At 44.5% G+C, this 20,457-nt stretch overlaps 1 protein-coding gene across 1 annotated transcript in view; it reads left to right on the top strand.

The window, feature by feature from the left end:
- Positions 1-502: 502 nt before the first annotated feature.
- Positions 503-20,457, top strand: part of NDRG2 (NDRG family member 2) — a 2,287,731-nt gene continuing 2,267,776 nt past the window's right edge. Inside the window, exon 1 of the mRNA XM_044058563.1 lies at positions 503-588. Coding sequence (XP_043914498.1) covers positions 520-588 — 69 coding nt within the window. The 5' untranslated portion in view covers positions 503-519. The remainder of the gene's footprint in view (positions 589-20,457) is intronic.

The raw sequence follows: 20,457 nt of genomic DNA on the forward strand, positions 1-20,457 counted from the left end.
AAAGTTCTTCATGATGTTTAAAGTTTTAATAGTTACAAAGTTTTGTGTGTCTGTCTCTCTGTCTCTGCTTCTCTGTATGTTTATATTTGTGCCTGACTCCATGTGTCTGTGTGTATATGTGTGTGTGCGTCCACGCACATGTTTATACATGTGCTTGAATGCATGTGTATGCGCACACACACATGTTTGAATGTGTGTGTGTGTGTGGTTGTGCGTGCGTGCATGTGCGCTTTTATTCATGTGTGTGTGTGTGTGTGTGTATATATGCATGTTTGTACATGTGTCTGTGTGTTTATATGTGCCTACATATGCGTGAGAGTGTGTCTGTGTGTACATGCACAGGTATGTGTGGTTTGATTTGGGCCTTAATGTAGTATTCTTATTTAAGATGGTAAAATGCATGTTTCTTTTACTTAAGGTACTATATTAAGGTACACAGAAACTACCAAGACAACAGTGCAGTTAGTACTAGCAAGCTTCCTGACAATTTCTTATCTTTTTCCAGCACACTCAGTCGCCATGACAGAGCTACAGGAAGTCCAGATCACTGAAGAGAAGCCATTGCTTCCAGGTCAAGATATAGCAAAGGTGAGAGGTCAAAATCCATATGACATAATTTGTATTATAATGCTAGAAGTGAAGGAGAAATGAAAAGCATCTCCTTAGTGGAACTGAAGGTTATTATAAAGAATAAGTGCCTCTGTGATGGCTGCAAAGAATGCTGAATGTGATAGTGGCATCTGTTCTGACAAACGGCTACTTCTGGTTGCTACAGCATGTACTGTAGAAGGAAGACTCTGCTGAACAGTTATGTAATGTATAACTGGAAACAGCAGAGCAGAACAAATCTTATTTTTGATAATTAATTTAATGATTTGATAACCAGGTTGGTCTGCTGGCCCTTGGACTCTTTCAGGTACTACCCTGACTCAGTAGCACACAAACAAATGTTACCTTGAATAGTAACATATGGTAACTATGTAGCAGTGCAATAGTATGTAGTACAGTCAGAGCAGATGCAACATGTTACAAAAGTTGCCATAGCAAACGGAGACACTGCGTAAGATTGTGCTATGAAATATGTACGATTTCTAGTGAGGATAATCTCAGAAATGTCCGGATTAAGCACAGGATTCGGTAAGCCAGTAACTTTGTTACAGAAGACATGGCAGCACAGTATAAACAATGGTTGCTTGACCATCTCATGCCAAACTGACTGATACTTGCTATGCATTTTGGTACAGGCTTACTCTTACATAGACAATTGCATACATTTATATTAAGAGGGAGCACTGTTACATACAAATGTACAGTGCATGTATGTGTGTGTTTTAGCAGCTAGAGCTGCTGTTCTGCAGTGAGACACATTGCATCCAGTGGTTCTTAGTATTAAACATCTGATTTTGGTTCCTTAATACTTGATCTCAAAACCAGTTATTTTACATTAAGAGGGTCAAAGTCTGCACTGTTGTCAGGAGAAGGCTGATTTCACCCATTTGAGCTGAGAATTCTTGGTGGAAAGCTCATTGTATGCTTACATGAGTGGTCCTAGGTCATTGCTAGTGTAAAACCTGCTTTTTTTTTAATCATATGTAAGCCTTGTGTTTGCACAAATCTGTTCTGCACAGTGGCGGTTACTAGTGCTTTGTATCCAGGCAATCACCAGAAGTTGAAAGTGCCCTATAAAACCATCTGGGAACTTTACCTCAGTCCCACATTACTCATGGGGCAACTAGTTTGTGTGATGAGCAGCATTTACACATTTAATTATGACTATTTAGGTCTATCTTACCTTATTATTGCCCTGGACCACCCAGGACTATCGTTGCACATAGAACATTTGGATTGGGCACTGGGCAGCACCGCTGGTTAGGCTGGCTGCATATTACACCAAGTATGTACGTTACCCTCATCCAATTACAAACACCCTCCACTCCTGTCTTTTGCAAGTACACATTAGGATCTGCAACCATGGATGGGCACTTTTTTGCTATATCTCCATCTAGCTTGATGGACATGGGCATCCTGAGGCAATGCAGCAATTGTCTTTTGTACACTGACAACAGCTTAATTCTCAAACAGACAAATACAGTATGTGAGAGATGAAGTTACACATGGACACTAGAGGCTACACTTTCACATACAGACACAAAAAGGATGTCAGCAACTCAAACATATCACTGATTGTACCCACAAAGGACCGCATACATAGATCCACATATGTGGAGTAGCTCCCATGTGACTTACCCAAACCTCAGAGGCCTCTCAGGCGCAGTCCTCAGAAACTCTGCATGCACACAAACAAGACAATTCCCATCACAGTACATAAAGCCACTTCTCGTTGTGTCTCAAATACCAAGCCCATAAGACGAAACAATACACAACCCAATATTCTGGTCATAGGAGACTCCACTGTGAGACAGAGTGATGTCCCTCTTATCAGGCTTGATAAGGAGAAGGTTACAGTTATTTGCCTGTCAGGGCCAGGATCCACCAGTTCATGCAAGCACTCAGATCACTTACCCCTAAGTACCAGTATGACTCAGTTGTACTCCATGTGGGCATGAATGACCTGAGACATTCCACCTTGTACTATATAAGGAGAGACATGAGTATGTGTCACAGGCAGGTATGAGCCTAGCACTGAGCATCATTATACTGTATCTAAGGATGATGATGTAGTGCCAGCAGAAAATGATCGACTTTAACTATTGACTTAGCTACTGGTGTAATTCCAAAGGGATCCAATACTTGTCAGCCTGGAAGGACATGGTTCTTGCTGCTTTGCAAGGATGGTCTTCACCTGTCACCTCTAGGGTTCTGGATATTGGCCAAAACATTATCTACTGCTATAGAGCCTTTTTTAGACCTTGCCAAACAGCCAAAGCTTCGAGCATAACAGAAGCTGCTCAGAACAAGCTAAAGGTGTTATTGCTCAATGCCAGGAGTCTCAACAAGGAACTGCACTCCTAGAAGCTCTCCTCAAGTTGGAGAGAGAGAACATCTGTGCACTATGGTTTAAAGGCATGGAAGGCACTCTGGCACTGCGTGGCTGTAATGCCTTTCATACATTCTGACCACCCACTGAACATGAAAGAACAAAAGGCAGAGGGGTGTATACATCTATCAACATCACGGATAAACACAAGGCGGAACAATCAATCTGACATGCTTGAACTACTCCATGTCCAACTAATTGTAGGAAAAACACAGTACCATGTCCGTGCTAGCTACACGTCCCCCACCATGAACCTCGTCCATCCTGTCTGAAGTTACTAGAATCACTCACCATCCAGCCCAATACCATACTTCTGGGTGATTTTTAACTACGCCTACATTTGGAGGTATACATGACCACTAACATGCAGGCCCAAAGATTTCTTGACTTTGCAGATTCAAATGCCCTGGAGCAGCTAGTCTGTACTCCCACTATTGGAGCAAATATCTTTCACCCCCTCCACTGGTAAAATCGGATCACAAAGAGGTCTCTGTTGAAATAAAGATAAAACTAGTTTCTCACCTCATTCCAGAAACTTTAAGAACTTATCTAAGGTAAATTACCCCATTTATGAATGGAATAGCTAGCTTCCAAGCTCCCTCAAATCCAGAAAACACAGAAACCTATACAGAAGAATACACAAAAGCCCTGTACAATCATATGAACAATTGAAATGGCAGTACCAGACCAAAAATAAACATATGTCAAACCACAAAAACAAGCCATCCTGGTGGACCCTTGGTATTAACAGGCTGTACAACAAATGAAAGAAGATCCTGTTGAAAAGTAAGAGGGAGTGTGCACAGCAGAGCAAGGCAAGAGGGAGTGTGCACAGCAGAGCAAGGCAAGAGGGAGTGTGCACAGCAGAGCAAAGAGGGAGTGTGCACAGCAGAGCAAGGCAAGAGGGAGTGTGTACAGCAGAGCAAGATAAGAGGGAGTGTGCACAGCAGAGCAAGGTAAGAGGGAGTGTGCACAGCAGAGCAAGGTAAGAGGGAGTGTGCACAGCAGAGCAAGGTAAGAGGGAGTGTGCACAGCAGAGCAAGGTAAGACGGATTGTGCACAGCAGAGCAAGGTAAGAGGGAGTGTGCACAGCAGAACAAAGAGGGAGTGTGCACAGCAGAGCAAGGTAAGACGGATTGTGCACAGCAGAGCAAGGTAAGAGGGAGTGTGCACAGCAGAGCAAGGTAGGAGGGAGTGTGCACAGCAGAGCAAGGTAAGAGGGAGTGTGCACAGCAGAGCAAAGTAAGAGGGAGTGTGCACAGCAGAGCAAGGTAAGAGGGAGTGTGCACAGCAGAGCAAGGCAAGAGGGGGAGTGTGCACAGCAGAGCAAGATAAGAGGGATTGTGCACAGCAGAGCAAGGTAAGAGGGAGTGTGCACAGCATAGCAAAGTAAGAGGGAGTGTGCACAGCAGAGCAAGGTAAGAGGGGAGTGTGCACAGCAGAGCAAGGTAAGAGGGGAGTGTGCACAGCAGAGCAAAGAGGGAGTGTGCACAGCAGAGCAAGGTAAGAGGGAGTGTGCACAGCAGAGCAAGGTAAGAGGGAGTGTGCACAGCAGAGCAAGGTAAGAGGGAGTGTGCACAGCACAGCAAAGTAAGAGGGAGTGTGCACAGCAGAGCAAAGTAAGAGGGAGTGTGCACAGCAGAGCAAAGTAAGAGGGAGTGTGCACAGCAGAGCAAGGTAAGAGGGAGTGTGCAGTGCACAGCAGAGCAAGGTAAGAGGGAGTGTGCACAGCAGAGCAAGGTAAGAGGGAGTGTGCACAGCAGAGCAAAGTAAGAGGGAGTGTGCACAGCAGAGCAAAGTAAGAGTGTGCACAGCAGAGCAAGGTAAGAGGGAGTGTGCAGTGCACAGCAGAGCAAGGTAAGAGGGAGTGTGCAGTGCACAGCAGAGCAAGGTAAGAGGGAGTGTTCACAGCAGAGCAAGGTAAGAGGGAGTGTGCACAGCAGAGCAAAGAGGGAGTGTGCACAGCAGAGCAAGGTAAGAGGGGAGTGTGCACAGCAGAGCAAAGTAAGAGGGAGTGTGCACAGCAGAGCAAGGTAAGAGGGAGTGTGCACAGCAGAGCAAGGTAAGAGGGAGTAAGAGGGAGTGTGCACAGCAGAGCAAGGTAAGAGGGGAGTGTGCACAGCAGAGCAAGGCAAGAGGGGAGTGTGCACAGCAGAGCAAGGTAAGAGGGAGTGTGCACAGCAGAGCAAGGCAAGAGGGGGAGTGTGCACAGCAGAGCAAGGCAACAGGGGGAGTGTGCACAGCAGAGCAAGGTAAGAGGGAGTGTGCACAGCAGAGCAAGGTAAGAGGGGAGTGTGCACAGCAGAGCAAGGTAAGAGGGGAGTGTGCACAGCAGAGCAAAGAGGGGAGTGTGCACAGCAGAGCAAAGAGGGAGTGTGCACAGCAGAGCAAGGTAAGAGGGAGTGTGCACAGCAGAGCAAGGTAAGAGGGAGTGTGCACAGCAGAGCAAAGTAAGAGGGAGTGTGCACAGCAGAGCAAAGTAAGAGGGAGTGTGCACAGCAGAGCAAAGTAAGAGGGAGTGTGCACAGCAGAGCAAGGTAAGAGGGAGTGTGCAGTGCACAGCAGAGCAAGGTAAGAGGGAGTGTGCACAGCAGAGCAAGGTAAGAGGGAGTGTGCACAGCAGAGCAAAGAGGGAGTGTGCACAGCAGAGCAAGGTAAGAGGGGAGTGTGCACAGCAGAGCAAAGTAAGAGGGAGTGTGCACAGCAGAGCAAGGTAAGAGGGAGTAAGAGGGAGTGTGCACAGCAGAGCAAGGTAAGAGGGGAGTGTGCACAGCAGAGCAAGGCAAGAGGGGAGTGTGCACAGCAGAGCAAGGTAGGAGGGAGTGTGCACAGCAGAGCAAGGTAAGAGGGAGTGTGCACAGCAGAGCAAGGTAAGAGGGAGTGTGCACAGCAGAGCAAGGTAAGAGGGAGTGTGCACAGCAGAGCAAGGTAAGAGGGAGTGTGCACAGCAGAGCAAGGTAAGAGGGAGTGTGCACAGCAGAGCAAGGTAAGAGGGAGTGTGCACAGCAGAGCAAGGTAAGAGGGAGTGTGCACAGCAGAGCAAGGTAAGAGGGAGTGTGCACAGCAGAGCAAGGTAAGAGGGAGTGTGCACAGCAGAGCAAGGCAAGGGGGATTGTGCACAGCAGAGCAAGGCAAGGGGGAGTGTGCACAGCAGAGCAAGGTAAGAGGGAGTGGGCACAGCAGAGCAAAGAGGGAGTGTGCACAGCAGAGCAAAGTAAGAGGGAGTGTGCACAGCAGAGCAAGGTAAGAGGGAGTGTGCACAGCAGAGCAAGGTAAGAGGGTGTGCACAGCAGAGCAAGGTAAGAGGGTGTGCACAGCAGAGCAAGGTAAGAGGGAGTGTGCACAGCAGAGCAAGGTAAGAGGGAGTGTGCACAGCAGAGCAAGGTAAGAGGGAGTGTGCACAGCAGAGCAAGGTAAGAGGGAGTGTGCACAGCAGAGCAAGGTAAGAGGGAGTGTGCACAGCAGAGCAAGGTAAGAGGGAGTGTGCACAGCAGAGCAAGGTAAGAGGGAGTGTGCACAGCAGAGCAAGGTAGGAGGGAGTGTGCACAGCAGAGCAAGGTAGGAGGGAGTGTGCACAGCAGAGCAAGGTAAGAGGGAGTGTGCACAGCAGAGCAAGGTGAGAGGGGAGTGTGCACAGCAGAGCAGGAAGTACTTTGTTAGTCTAAACAGTGCATCAGGGAACAAGTCATGTCTCTGAAAGCAGACTTTGAGGTAAAATTGCCTCCAAAGCTAAGGATAACCGTAGAGCATTTTTCAGTTATGTCTGCAATCTTAAAGGCAACATAGGTTCATAGGTGTGTACTAGGCTAATGGCTCTGGAGCCTTTACAAGCCTAGCCCATAGAAGTGCCCTGGCATCATGCCACCTAACGTTAATTCCCAGTGCTTCTATCAAGTAGAGCCACTGGAGTGATCCCCGAGGTAAACTTTCTATTACCCATCCACATCCACTCATCAAGATTTCTCTTGAACAGAGCTAGTGATGTGCTCTGTTTGACATATATGGGAAGTCTATTCCAGAGCATGGGCAGTCTCTGGGTTATGAACCTGTCCCTCCAGCACATTCTGTTGATTGTGGTAATGAGGTTGAGGTCTGTGGAGCGTGTGGTGCTGAGGGATTGGGATTTCTTTAGATGTAGCATTTCTAACAGAGCTGGGTCAGACATGGCTTTGTAAGTCAAGCAGAGATTGCCTCTAAGTAGGCGATATGAGACCGAGAATAGCTGGAGTCTTTTGAGTCTGTCCGTGTAAGACATGTGTTTAAGGCCTAGGATCCTCTTTGTAAGGTACTTCTGTGGCCTCACCAGCTGTTTCATGTGTCTAGTGAGGTACATGCCAAATGGGGAATTATACTCTATTGGTGTAATGAGGGAAGAGTAGAGAGAGAGGATGACCTCTTCCTGGATGCAAAACCCTTGATTAGGAGATGTGCCACATAGAAGGACTTTCTGACCACAGTGGCAATGTGGTGGTTGAAGGAGAGGTTGCTGTCAACCTGCATCCTCCAATCTCTTATAACGCCTTCAATGTTCAGTGGGCTCCCATTGATGTGGTAGTGAGTGGGAATTGAGTTTCTACCACAGCGGATGATTATGCATTTTTTGGCGTTAAGTTTAAGGCCATGGTTTTGACACCAGTCATTGGTTTCAGTGGGACCTTTCTGTAGTATGGCTGCATCACTTGGGGAGTTAATAATGGCTCCCAGCTTGCAGTCATCTGCGAACTTGGTCAGCCAGAGTCCCTTTGTGTTGGTCTGGACTACAATGTGTGGAATTAGTTGTAGTAGCATCACCTATACTGAGCCAGAAGATGGAGCAAGTCTGCTGGCTGACAAATTCACTGAAATTTCAACTCCCTATCACCTCCAGTTCTCTCACAAGAAATACCCACCACCACACCACCATCAATTATCACCAAAGAACAGGTTGCCCCTGTGCTTTCTAAAGCTAAAAACATGGCATTAATAGGGCCTGATGATATGCCATTTACCTCAACCTGGCCAAGGCATTTGACACAATTCCTCACTCAGGTATGATCAATAAACTCACAAAACTGGACAGAAATCCCTGTCACCAGATGGATAGCCAGTTGGCTCATGGACAGGACATGTTGTTAAAGTGGATGAATCCAGACCGAGGAAGAGGCCAGTTAGTAGTGGTGTGCTACAGGGATACTGAGCTGGGACCATTCCTGTTCTGAATATATTTCTCTGAAGTCAAGGCTAATGTGGAAGGCCTCTGGATGACAAAGTGTTTTGAAGACTGCAGGCTAGAGGCCATCAATGAATCCCTGAACAATGTAGATATCCTTCATGAGGGTCTAGATCAGACAAATGACTGGTGCCAGAACCATGGCCTAAAACTAAATGCAAAAAAATGTATTATCATACCCTTTGGGAAGTCAAATACCCCTCCAAATGACAACATCAGTAGCACATCCCAAGGGGTGACTCAGAAGTGAGAGATCTAGGTGCACAGGTAGTAGTCTGAAATGTGACCACCATGTGTCCACAGTGGTGAGGAAGTCTTTCTATGTGGCACAACATATAAGTAAAGGTATGCCATCCAGATCCAAGGAAATTATAGTCCCACTGTACTCAGCCCTCATTAGACCAGTAATCGAGTACAGTGTGCCATTTGGCATGTACTTGACTAGGCACTTACAGCAGCTGGAGCAACCTCAGAAAAGAAAATACAGGATGTAAACATGTACTTTGTGAATAGACTAAAAGCCCTATCCCTTTAATCTGTCTTTTACAGACTGTTCAGGGATGACCTATGCCTAACCTACAAGGTACTTGCAAATCCAGCACTGATGGAGCTGCTACACATGCACAAGTCAAAGAGCACGACGGTCACCTGATCCAGGGATCTAAATGTGGTCAATGACTCAAACAAAACATGCTGGTGAAACAGATGTGTGTCAGAGATTGCCCCTTCTTTGGAACAGACTTCCTATTCACATTATTCACAGCCCTTCCCTGGCCCTTTTCAAATGTAGTGTAGATCAATGGATGGGGAATTGTAAATTCACACCTGGGGTAACACCTGTGTCCCTTATGGACAGGGGCAGTTTTTAACATACTCAAGACACTGGCACAAACCATGCCATCATCTTGCCCCTAGGGGGCATATATTGGGTAAAACTGGGTTATATGGAATAGACTTGTAAGGGCTGTTAAGCCATTAGCCTAGTAATCTACTGTGAATGTATGAACTTGACTAATGAATGCAGAAGCTGCAGATTTTTACTGTAGTAAGATTTAGCAAATACTTTATAGGATAAAGCTGGAAAGGGTTGGATTGGAGAAGGGGTCTCTGAGACTTGGCCATTATTTATGAAGCGTTTACACGATGACTTTTCTTGAGATTCTACTTGATTTCCTAAATCTAAGGTGTCTGATCTCTTGAGATTCTACTTGATTTCCTAAATCTAAGGTATCTGATCTCTTGAGATTCTACTTGATTTCCTAAATCTAAGGTGTCTGATCTCTTGAGATTCTACTTGATTTCCTAAATCTAAGGTATCTGATCTCTTGAGATTCTACTTGATTTCCTAAATCTAAGGTATCTGATCTCTTGAGATTCTACTTGATTTCCTAAATCGAAGGTATCTGATCTCTTGAGATTCTACTTGATTTCCTAAATCGAAGGTATCTGATCTCTGCAAATTTCTGAAGCAACCAATTCAAATCAAGTGTGACGATTTTGCTTAACTGTTTTCACATGTGGACTTGATAAAGTGAGGTATTTGAGAAAAAGGTATTGTTTATAGGTTCATAGGTAGGTACTAGGCTATCTGCACGAAGGCATTTATAAGCCTAGCCAGAATGTGTTGGCTTTCACCGCCCCCTTAGATTAGTTCCCTGTGCCTCTGTCCAGCAGAGCCACTGAAGTGATCCCCGGGGTAAACTTTCTGTTTCCCATCCACTCATCAAGGTTTCCCTTGAAGAGTGTTAGCGAGGAGCTCTGCCTAATGTAGATTGGGATCTTGTTCCAAAGCATGGGAAGTCTCTGGGACAGGAATCTATCCCTTCAGCATGCCCTATTTATTGTTGTGAGGTTTAGATCCCTAGAGCCCGTGGCTCGAGGGGATATGGTTTTCTTTAGGTGGAGCATGTCCATCAATTCTGGGTTGGACGTGGTCTTGTATGTCAGGCAGAGATCACCTCTTGAGTAGGCTGTATGCAACCAAGTACAGCTGGAGTTTCTTCAGTTGAGCTGCTTAGGGCATCTGTTTGAGGCCAGTGATCCTCTTGGTGAGGCATTTCTGTGATCTTTTCAGCTGTTGCAGGTGTCTTGTAAGGTACATCCCAAATGGGGCGTTGTACTCTATGATGGGTCTGATGAGTGATGAGTAGAGGGGCACAATGACCTCTTTTGATCTGGATGCGAACCCTTTTGTGATTAGGTGGGCCACATAGAAGGATTTTCTAACCACTTTGGCAATGTGATTATCAAAGGAGAGATTACTATCTACTTGGGTCCCCAGATCCCTTATTACATCTTCCGTATTTAGGGGACTACCACCTATGTGGTAGTTTGTGGGTAGTTTTTTTTTCCAAACGGGATGTCTATGCACTTTTTGGCATTTAGCTTGAGACCATGATTTTGACACCAGGTATCCGTCTCAATGAGACCCTTTTGGAGGAAGTCTGTGTCAGCCAGAGAGTCAGTTATAGCCCCTAGTTTGCAGTCGTCTGTGAACTTGGTCAGCCATAGTCCTCCAGTGTTTGCCTGTATTTCTGAGAAGTATATGCCGAACAGGAGGGGTCCTAGGACTGAGCCCTGGGGAACGCCACTTGTAACCGGTTTAGAGTTGGACCTAGCTCCCGCAACTCTCACCATGTGGGTTCTGTCTGTGAGCCAGTTGGCAACCCATCTTGTGACGTAGGAGTTTATGTTCAGGCTGCTCAGCTTGTCTATAATACCAGAATGGGGAATGGTGTTGAAGGCCTTTGCGAGGTCTAGGTAAGCTGTGTGTACCACCATTCCCTCATCTATACCCTTGGTAACTGTCTCAAAGAAGTCCACCAGGTTTAGGAGGTATGATCTACCCTTAAAGCCGAACTGGGTAGGGTCCAGTGTTTGGAGGTTCCCAATGTCTCATTCCATGCTGATGCTCTCCATAGCCTTGCAGACCAAGGTAGTCCGGCTTATAGGGCGATAGTTCCTGGGGTCTGTTGTGGCACCACTTTTGTGGAGCGGAATAACCATTGCTGTGTGCCACTCTATGGGTACGTAGCCTGTGGAGAGGCTGAGTTTGAACAGTGCATTTACGTGAGGGGTTAGTTCATCTTTGAGCTCGTGTAGGACGCAGCCTGGGACACCGTCTGGTCCCATTGATGCTGTGTTTTTGGCTTTGGAGAGGGCTGTTTTAACCTGAGTGTCTGTGATTTCAGGGGCTCTACATTCTTCTGGTATTGTTATGAGCCCTTTTGGGGGTGAGAGGGGGGTGAAGTTTGCACTGAACCGGTCTGCCAGGATGTTGGCAATATCGGTCAGTTCAGTGTATTTTGTGCCATTCTGCACTAACCCCAAGCTGATCTGAGCATTACCACTTAGATTCTTGACATAGCTAAAGAATGCCTTGTGGTTACCTTTCGAGTCCTTGGCAATTTTTCTTTCGAAGCTCGCCTTGGATGATTTTATGAGAGATCGTAGTTTCTTGCTGATACTGATCAGGGATGTCTTCCCTTCCTAGGATTTTACTCTTCTTTGTACTAGTTTCCTCCTATTGTATAGTTTGTGTATGGCAGGGTCCACCAGACTGATTTCCTTTTCTTGGAGGACTGAGTCTTGGTTTTGCTTGGGATAGCATGATCCATGCATTCTTGTAGGTGCCAGTAGAATGCATTAGTAAAGGATTTTGCAGCTTGGACAGCGTTATCCTTTAGCATGGGGGCTTTGAAACTTTCCACCTCAGTCTTAAGTAATGTGAAGTTTGCTTTTGAAAAGTTTTTCATGGTGGTTTCTTTGTCTGGGGGTGGGAGCGGAATGTGGATAATGGTCAGATCTAACTAGCGAGGGTTGACCTCCGGTGTGGAACACCGGTCGCCCCTGTTGGTGATGACCAGGTCCAATATGTTGTTACCTCTGGTGGGAGTGTTGACCAGTTGATCCAGGGCATTTGAGTTTATAAATTCTAGGAAATGTTGGGCAAGGGAGTTAGTACTTGAGTAGTTCTCCCAGTTAATGTTTGGGTAATTGAAATCACCCAATATTAGGATGTTTGGTAGGACTTTTGTTTCCCAATGTTTCCAGAAAGGCGGAATGGGTGGTCCTGGGACATAGTGGGTGATCTGTAGCAAGCTACAATTTGAATTGCAGTTTTGCCCAATGTTAATTGCACGTGGATAATCTCTTAAGCATCGTGCTGTGCCACTAACCTGGAGGTGTGGGTATCCTTGATGAATATGGATACGCCCTCACCTTTTGTATTTCGGTCCAGGTTCTGTGGCCGAAATGTATGGTATGAGTTGTAGCCTGGTAGTGCTGGGGTGCTCTCTAGAGCCTTAAACCAGGTTTCTCTCACTGCACATATATCAATTTTTCTCCATACTGAGGAGTGCCCTGAGTGCGTATATTTTGAGGTTTAGACTTTTGGCATTGAGTAGCATTACCCTCAGTTTTATGTTACTTGTGCTATTTATTGCGATGGGTTTGTCTTTTGAGCCTTGTATAAAAAAACACTATGGGGGTGGCAAGAGCCTTGGCCAGTATTCGAAAGCCTAAGGGTGACAGGTGCAAGCCATCTTTAGCGAAGCAGCGTGACTTTTCAAGCATGTCATCCCAGGCGGACAGACACTGGATCCCATTTGAATGACACCAGAAACTTAGCCAATTGTTGAAATTGATAATTTTTTTCTTTATACCGTGGTGTCATTCTTGGTGAGGGCAGGATGCTACTCAGGGTCAGGGTCAAACCGGCCTGGGCTACGTGACCAGAGAGCTCTTCCATGTCTCTTCATGTAGTCCAGGGAGGTATGGTTCAGGTCATTCACACCAACATGGACAATGACAGAGTCATATTTGTACTTGTTCTGGAGTAACCTGAGTGCTTGCGTTATGTAGCAGATCCTGGAACCCGACAGGCAGCTAACAGTAACCTTCTCCTTATTCAGCCTAGTGAGTGGGACATCAGTGTGCCTGACTATAGAGTCACCTATTACTAGTATGTTGGGTATGTTATTTTCCGTTATGGGCTGTGATTGTGTGGCACACTGGTTTTGTGAAGTATGTGTTTCATGGTTTGTGTTTTGGGGGTGGAGGTTGCTTGGATGTCTGCTTTGGAAGGTCTCTGTTGCTTTTGCAGATTTTTATTTAGAGCCTCCGAGTAGGTTTTCATGTATTTGTGTGTTTTTTGCCAGTGCTGGTTTGATGGGTCTATGTGAGACTGGTGGTGTGTTGCAAGTATTACCCTTCTCTTCTTGACTGTCTGATCCAGTCTTGGGTTGAGAGAGATTAGCCTCCAGTTTGGTTGTATAACTGCATCTCTTGCATGTTTTAGTGTTTGGTGGTAGGAGATTAGGGTTGTCTGTGTACATGAGGCAGTTGCAACATTGCCTCAAAATGCCCAGATTCACCATTTGGACTGGAGATAACACCTGAAACTGCCCTTTGGACATGCCTGGATAGGTACAGTGAACTGTTTTACTGAATGGCTGGTAAGGTTGAATATAGAGCCTCGTCTTTCTGTACAGTATGGGGGGGCGTCTAGTGCTAGGGTTTATAAGTGATTGCTATGAGTTTTGAGCAAGTGCTGGGCTGAGAAATGAATGGCTTGAGTGCTTAATTTCAATTTTTCCCTTGGAACTAGACAAACATTTAAGAGGAGACTTTGTGGAGCCGGGAATACTTATACCCTAACTAACCGGTGCTGCCCTGTTCGCAAAACTGGGCAAATGCGGTTTTTAGAGCAGGGAAATGAAAGAGAGAGAAATTAGCCCAAAATGGCCAATAAACTACTAATTTCTGGGCTGAAACCACTCCTCCATGGACAGATAGGCTGATCAAAGCTCCCCTCTCTCACAGGTAAACAGAGAAACTTAATTTTATCAAAGTAAGGTATGGGCAAACACAGAGATTTGTAACACAGCCCTGAATTCAGCACTAACCTGAAAACTGGGCTATACTAGCTTAGAAAGGCAGGGAACAAGTATATATTTTTGTTTTCTTTTCAGAAAATAAAGCAGACACAATCAAAGAAACACTTTAAATGCACAGAAAAGGATACTTATTGTTATATATCTCAGGTCAGAGTTGTAGTCAATGCTCCTTGTAATAAAGTAGGAAGAAATACAAATGTAGTAAAAGCAGATGAATAAAGTGCAGTTTATATATATATATATATATATATATATATATATATATATATATATATGAAACAATAGAAAATGAACAAACTGATATAAACAAGTTACTCAATTAACCAGAAAAAGCTCAAAACTGAGCCCTGTTCCAGCAGTCTTCAATCAGACAAGTTCTAACCCCACATTCCTGCCACTAGGGTGCAGGGGAACCTTCTCCAAAAAAAAAATGGCCTGGATAAGTGCTCAAGTTATACAAACAAAGCTAGATTCAGCAGGCATGAATCTGGTCTATGCTACAGCAACAAGGCGCACCAATTTCAGAAAGAAACAGTTCAAATAAGCAGGCACAATAAGCCTGTGACCGGAAATTCCCAGATCAGAAGGGCAGAATCCAGCCTCTCTTCCCACAAGAGTGCAGACCACAAACCGTCTTAATGTAGAATAACTGGCCTGAAGCCCAAGCACTTAAATCAGAACTAATACACTTTTAGAATAGCAGACACTGGGCCTTCAATCAGCAATTCACAGCTTAGAAGGATGTGAGCTACCTGTCCTGCCACAACAGTGCAGACTGCAAACCTACTTAATGTAAAACAACCGGTATGAAGCCCAAGTGCTTAAACCAAAAGGCTTAGAATAACAGTTACAGTTTAATTAGGCTACTACCAATCAGTAATGCAGCAGAATAAATAAAATTGAGTACTTTTAAGAGGAGGCAAAAGCAAAATGAAGTAGGAGGAAACACAAATACAGTAAAAGCAGATGAATAAAGTGCAATTTTTTTTGTTAGTAAAGTGCAAGGAGAGAGGAAGGAAGAACCTAAGTGGGTTGGCCTTTTCTAATCTTCTCTCTCTATTACGTAGAGTGAACACTAGACTCAGGATATGATCTCACTGTACTCGGTTAAGTGAGCTAATGAGATGGACCCATGAGGAGTGTTCAAATGCAGACTTGCAGGAGGGGCGGGCAGTTCCAGAGCCACCAACACTAATACTAAGACAAGAACAAGGAGGGTGGGTGGGGAACTAACTGCAGAGAGACACACAGCACACTATTCTGTGAAAACAGTTAGGTAACAGAAAAAAATGAAATACAGTACTTTTAAAACTGCAAGTTTGTACTTATCTTCAGCTTCTAATGCAGGTGATTTTAGCCAACCAAGTCTCTCAGAAGTTGAGCATAAAATGAATTCTCAAACTTTGTGGCTAGCACTTAAAGTACAGAGGAATCCCTCTAGGCTAACAGTTAAATGTCAGATAACAAAGATACAAACAAAGCCAGATTCATCAGGCCTGAATCTGGTCTATGTTACAGCAACAAGGTGCACCAATTTCAGAAAGAAACAGTTCAAATAAGCAGGCACAATAAGCCTGTGATCAGAAATTCTCAGCTCAGAAGGGCCACCACCCCCTCTTATAGCGGAGAGACACACAGCACACTATTCTGTGAAAACAATTAGGTAACAGAAAAAAATCAAATACAGTACTTTTAAAACTGCAAGGTTGTACTTAACAGAAGACGAAAATACAATACTGCAAGTTTGCACTTATCTTCAGCTTCTAATGCAGGTGATTTTAACATTCATTTACTTTTAGAGATGCTCATTTTTTTTGTTTTAAAAACAAATAGCCACACAAATAGAGAGGTATCCATTGGGTCCACTCGGTGAAACCACCTGGTAACCAAAAAAAATAATGAAACGTGTATGATGTATCAGACGTACAATTTTAATTGAAGTTAAGTAGTTTTGTCCTTTGTATAGTCAGGACTTCAAAGCACTTAACTTTGATTAAAACTGCATGTCTGATACGTTTCGTTACTTTTTTGGTTACCAGTTGGCTTAACTCAGTGGACACAGTATGTAACTTGTGATTTGTATGGTTATTTATTTATTTATTTTTTTTTAAGTAGCCTGGTATTCTCCGTTTACTGGTTTTGTTTTAAAAACACCTTTATTGAATTATCACCTATGACACAGACAGACTTAGATTTATATAAAAGTAATCAAACAATATTAACAAGTTCACATTTACAAAGGTTCTACATCACATACATTTTTCTATATGATGTAATCAGTCCAACATTACATAAATTGTTCAGATGTTCTTCGTGTTTCACTGTTGCAGTCATTACATTTGGGTAATCTGCTGGCAGGTTGCCCTCAGTCGGCCTGAATTCCAAAGTCTTGGGTCCTGCGTCGGTTGCTGTCTTCTCTTCCATGATGTCAGTTCGTCAGGGGTATAAAACATGCAGCCGACGCCATTTTCTTTAGTCTTTCTTGCCGCGCGGTGCCCGAAGCAGAAGCATTTTGCAAGTGCTGGTCAGCCGACTACTGAAATATTCGAGTTTGAGTTTCAGAACTGAAGTCTTCACTAAACCTAAGTGCCCCGTTGGGGAAACTTTTTTCTTGCTTTTTATTGATGTCAGAAAAAATGAATAATTGTATTACTTGTGGGAAGCAAATACCTCATAAGGATTTCCATTTATACTGTATTCCTTGCCTATTCCCTGATCACAACGTGCCTAGCTGTCGGTTTTGTGCTAGATTTAACCAACTCATTATTAAGCGTCAGTATATTTTTGCTTCAAAGTATTTTGGAAACAGATTTAACTACCCAGAAATGTCGCTGGATAGTAATCCGACTACCGGAGTACATAAAAAACGCAAAGAAAAGGACAGAGAAAGGCAGTCGAGATCCAAAACCGACGAAGCTTCTCCTAAGCCAGTCGCCAGTTCGCCAGTACTCAGGCACTTTTGCAGCCCCTGATACCCGCTACCTTTGAGTCGCAGGCCTCTACCAACACCCATGTGGAGTCCGGCATGCCGCAAGATACTCAAAGTATTGGACCGATAGATATATCTCCCTCGGATGGATGCAGAGCCGCTGAGCAGGCACCAGCTTCTGAGGGTGTATTCAGACCTCAACATTTGTATATCAAACTGACGAAAGCTGCAAAACCAAAGACAAAAGCAACTTCTAAAACTAAAAAACTGATGTATGAGCCACGTGCACAGGCCTCTATGCGTAAAAAACAGATGATCAAAATGGCTGAAGACCTTATTACCTTGATCAGGTGTACCGATCCCCCTCCAGATAAGAGGCCTAGGCAAGACACTGATTATGAATCTTCAGATCAGGTTTCTATTTCTTCTGATTCCTCTTCTGATCAGGATTTATTTATACCTCCTTATGAGGATTCTGATGCTGAGGAGTCTATTCCATCTGCATCTCCTCCTGAGGATTATTCATTTGGAGAAACCTTGCATACTTTGAGAGAGCATTTTCAATGGGAGAGTCAAGACTTCTCAGAAACAAAAAAAGAGGCTCAGGGATTTCCTTCTTCTCCCTCAACACAAGCCTTTAGCCATTCCCCCTGTTTTAGACATTGTGGATGATGTGTTTTTGGCGTCAAGCTTGACCCCTGACTCCTTACCTCCGGCTCCCAGTAAGCCTGACAGATATTACAGGGTCCCTGACTAACATAAATTTTTATTTAGAAACCCTGCTGCTGATCCTGAAACTATTTCACAGGGTCCAAAAGGGAGTTAAGGCCTCAACAGCAAAAAATCCTACCCCCTCTGACAGAGATTCAAGGGCACTGGACAGATGGGGAAAAAGGTTTATACATCTGCAACCTTGGCAATCAGGGCCTTAAACTGTCAATTTCATATGCTTAAGTACCAACAACATGTTATGGGATTGCTGAAACAGAAAATGATGATTTCAGAATGTGCAGAAAATAAAGAATTTCAGGAATTGGTGCATGCAGCTGAACAAGTTTGAAAGCATACTTTGCAATGTGGTTTTGATTCTTTAGAGGCCTCCTGCAGGGCTGCAGTTACTGGATCTGTGATTAGGAGGCATGCCTGGTTAAAGGAACGGAATTTGCCTGATCATGTTAAAGCTAAATTGCTAGATGCACCTTTACAGCATGATTCTCTGTTTGGTATTAAGGCAGAAGAGGTTTTAAATAAAATGGAAGATAAAGCTAAGTCTATGCAAACTGTTAAAGACTTCTTACAAGTGCAGCCACCAAAATTCAGTAGACACTGGCCTACAAAAAAATAGTCTTTTCCTGTGTCAGAGCTCAAAGGGGCAAATCCAGACGCACTAAGGGTTCCAGATACCAGGCACAAGATTCATACAGGTCAAAGCAATGGGGTGCTTCCACCTCCAAATCTGAAGGAGATAAAGTGCAAACCTACAGAAAGCAATCCCAATGACTTCCCTCTGCCTACACCAAGCACTTATCTTTTGGCAGCACCCATAGGGGGAAAATTAGCACTTTTTGCTCAAAATTGGCAGTTAATAACCCAGGACAAGTGGGTACTAAACATCATATCACAGGGATACAGATTTCATTTCCACACTCTGCCAATGACAAATGGTTGGCCAGATCTGCCAAAAAATCAATGGGCAGAGGCACAGAAACAGGTTACGTCCCTCATGGATATGGGGGCCATTCAGCCAGTACCAGAACAGGAAAAAGGACAAGGTTTTTACTCAAGACTGTTCTTGGTACCCAGAAAGGACAAGGCCTGGCGGCCAATACTGGATTTATTGACTTTAAACACATTCCTGGACATTCCAAAATTCAAAATGCTGACTTTGCAGCAGCTTCTGCCCATGCTGGGCAAGAATGCTTGGCTGGTGACTTTAGACCTAAAAGAGGCATACCTGCATGTTCCAATCAGACAGTCGTGCAGAAGATACCTCAGATTCAAGGCTGGCTTAATGCATTACCAATTCTCTGCACTGCCCTTTGGCCTATCTACTGCGCTCAGGGTCTTTACAAAGTACCTGGCACCAGTAATTGCATTTTGCAGACAAAAAAGTATACAAATATATCCTTACTTGGACAACTGTCTCATTCAAGCAGAGAACAAGGACACTCTTCTTCGACACCTGGAGTTTGTGAAAAGGCTTTTAACATGCCTAGGGTACACAGTAAATGAAAAGAAATCACAACTGGTACCCTCTCAAAAGATAACATTCCTGGGTGCAAGCTTGAATACAACTGCCCAGATGGCTTACCTCATGCCAGACAAGCAAAGGCAACTGACTACTTACTTCAAACTGAAGGCAACAAAAACCCAGTTATCTGCAAGACAAACTCCGCAGGCTCTGGGCTTCATGGCATCCTGCATCCTACTGATTCCATATGCAAGACTGCATACTTCAATGGTACCTAAAAGGTTTATGGAGTCAACATTGTCACAGTCTGGAAACAATGATTCCTCTCATACCCTGCCTTCAATAGGAGTTTCTATGATGGGCAAAGGCATGTCACCAAAACATGGGACGGGCCTTCACTCTACCCCCTGCCAGCCAAACCTTAACAACAGATGCATCAGATTATGCCTGGAGGGCCCACATAGCAGGAAGATGCATTCAGGGCATATGGGCACCAAAACAAATGCATCTACATGTCAATCAGAAAGCGATGCTAGCTGTTCAAAATGCCCTAACAGCCTTCAAGGACTTACTTCATCCAGGACAACTACTGATAAAGACTGAAAACACCACAGTCATGTGGTATATAAACAAGCAAGGGGGCACTCACTCATACCCCTTTTGCAGATTAGCCATGGCACTGTGGGACACAGCTTTGACCTACCAAATACATCTTCAAGCTTAATTCCTGCCAGGAAAACAAAATACACTGGCAGACGATTTAAGCAGAAACCTTATGGATCCTCACGAGTGGAAACTAAATCCACAAGTCTTCAGCATGATAACAGAGAAATGGGGGAGCCCAGACATGGATCAATTTGCCGCGCCTCAAAATTATCAATTGAAAAGATTCTGCACAAGGACTTATCACAGACAAGCATGGAAAGTGGACGCCCTATCCTTCAATTGGAAAAACCTGTCAGTTTACGCCTTTCCTCCTCTGCCTCTTCTCCCCAAGGTCCTCCTAAAAGTCAGACAAGAGAAACCAAAGATGATACTAATTGCCCCGGACTGGCCCCGCCAGTACTGGTACCCAATCCTAAGGAACTTGTCTCAATACCCAGCTTGGACCCTACCTCAAAGACCTCAACTACTGTCCCAGCAAAACAATCAGATCCTGTACAATCAACTACAGACACTGAACCTGGCAGCATGGCTGATCATGTAGTTATATAAACAACACCTGTCAGTAAA

This window comes from Protopterus annectens, chromosome 16.part0 (assembly GCF_019279795.1).
Source record: "Protopterus annectens isolate FY-2018-M chromosome 16.part0, PAN1.0, whole genome shotgun sequence".
NCBI lineage: Eukaryota > Metazoa > Chordata > Ceratodontiformes > Protopteridae > Protopterus > Protopterus annectens.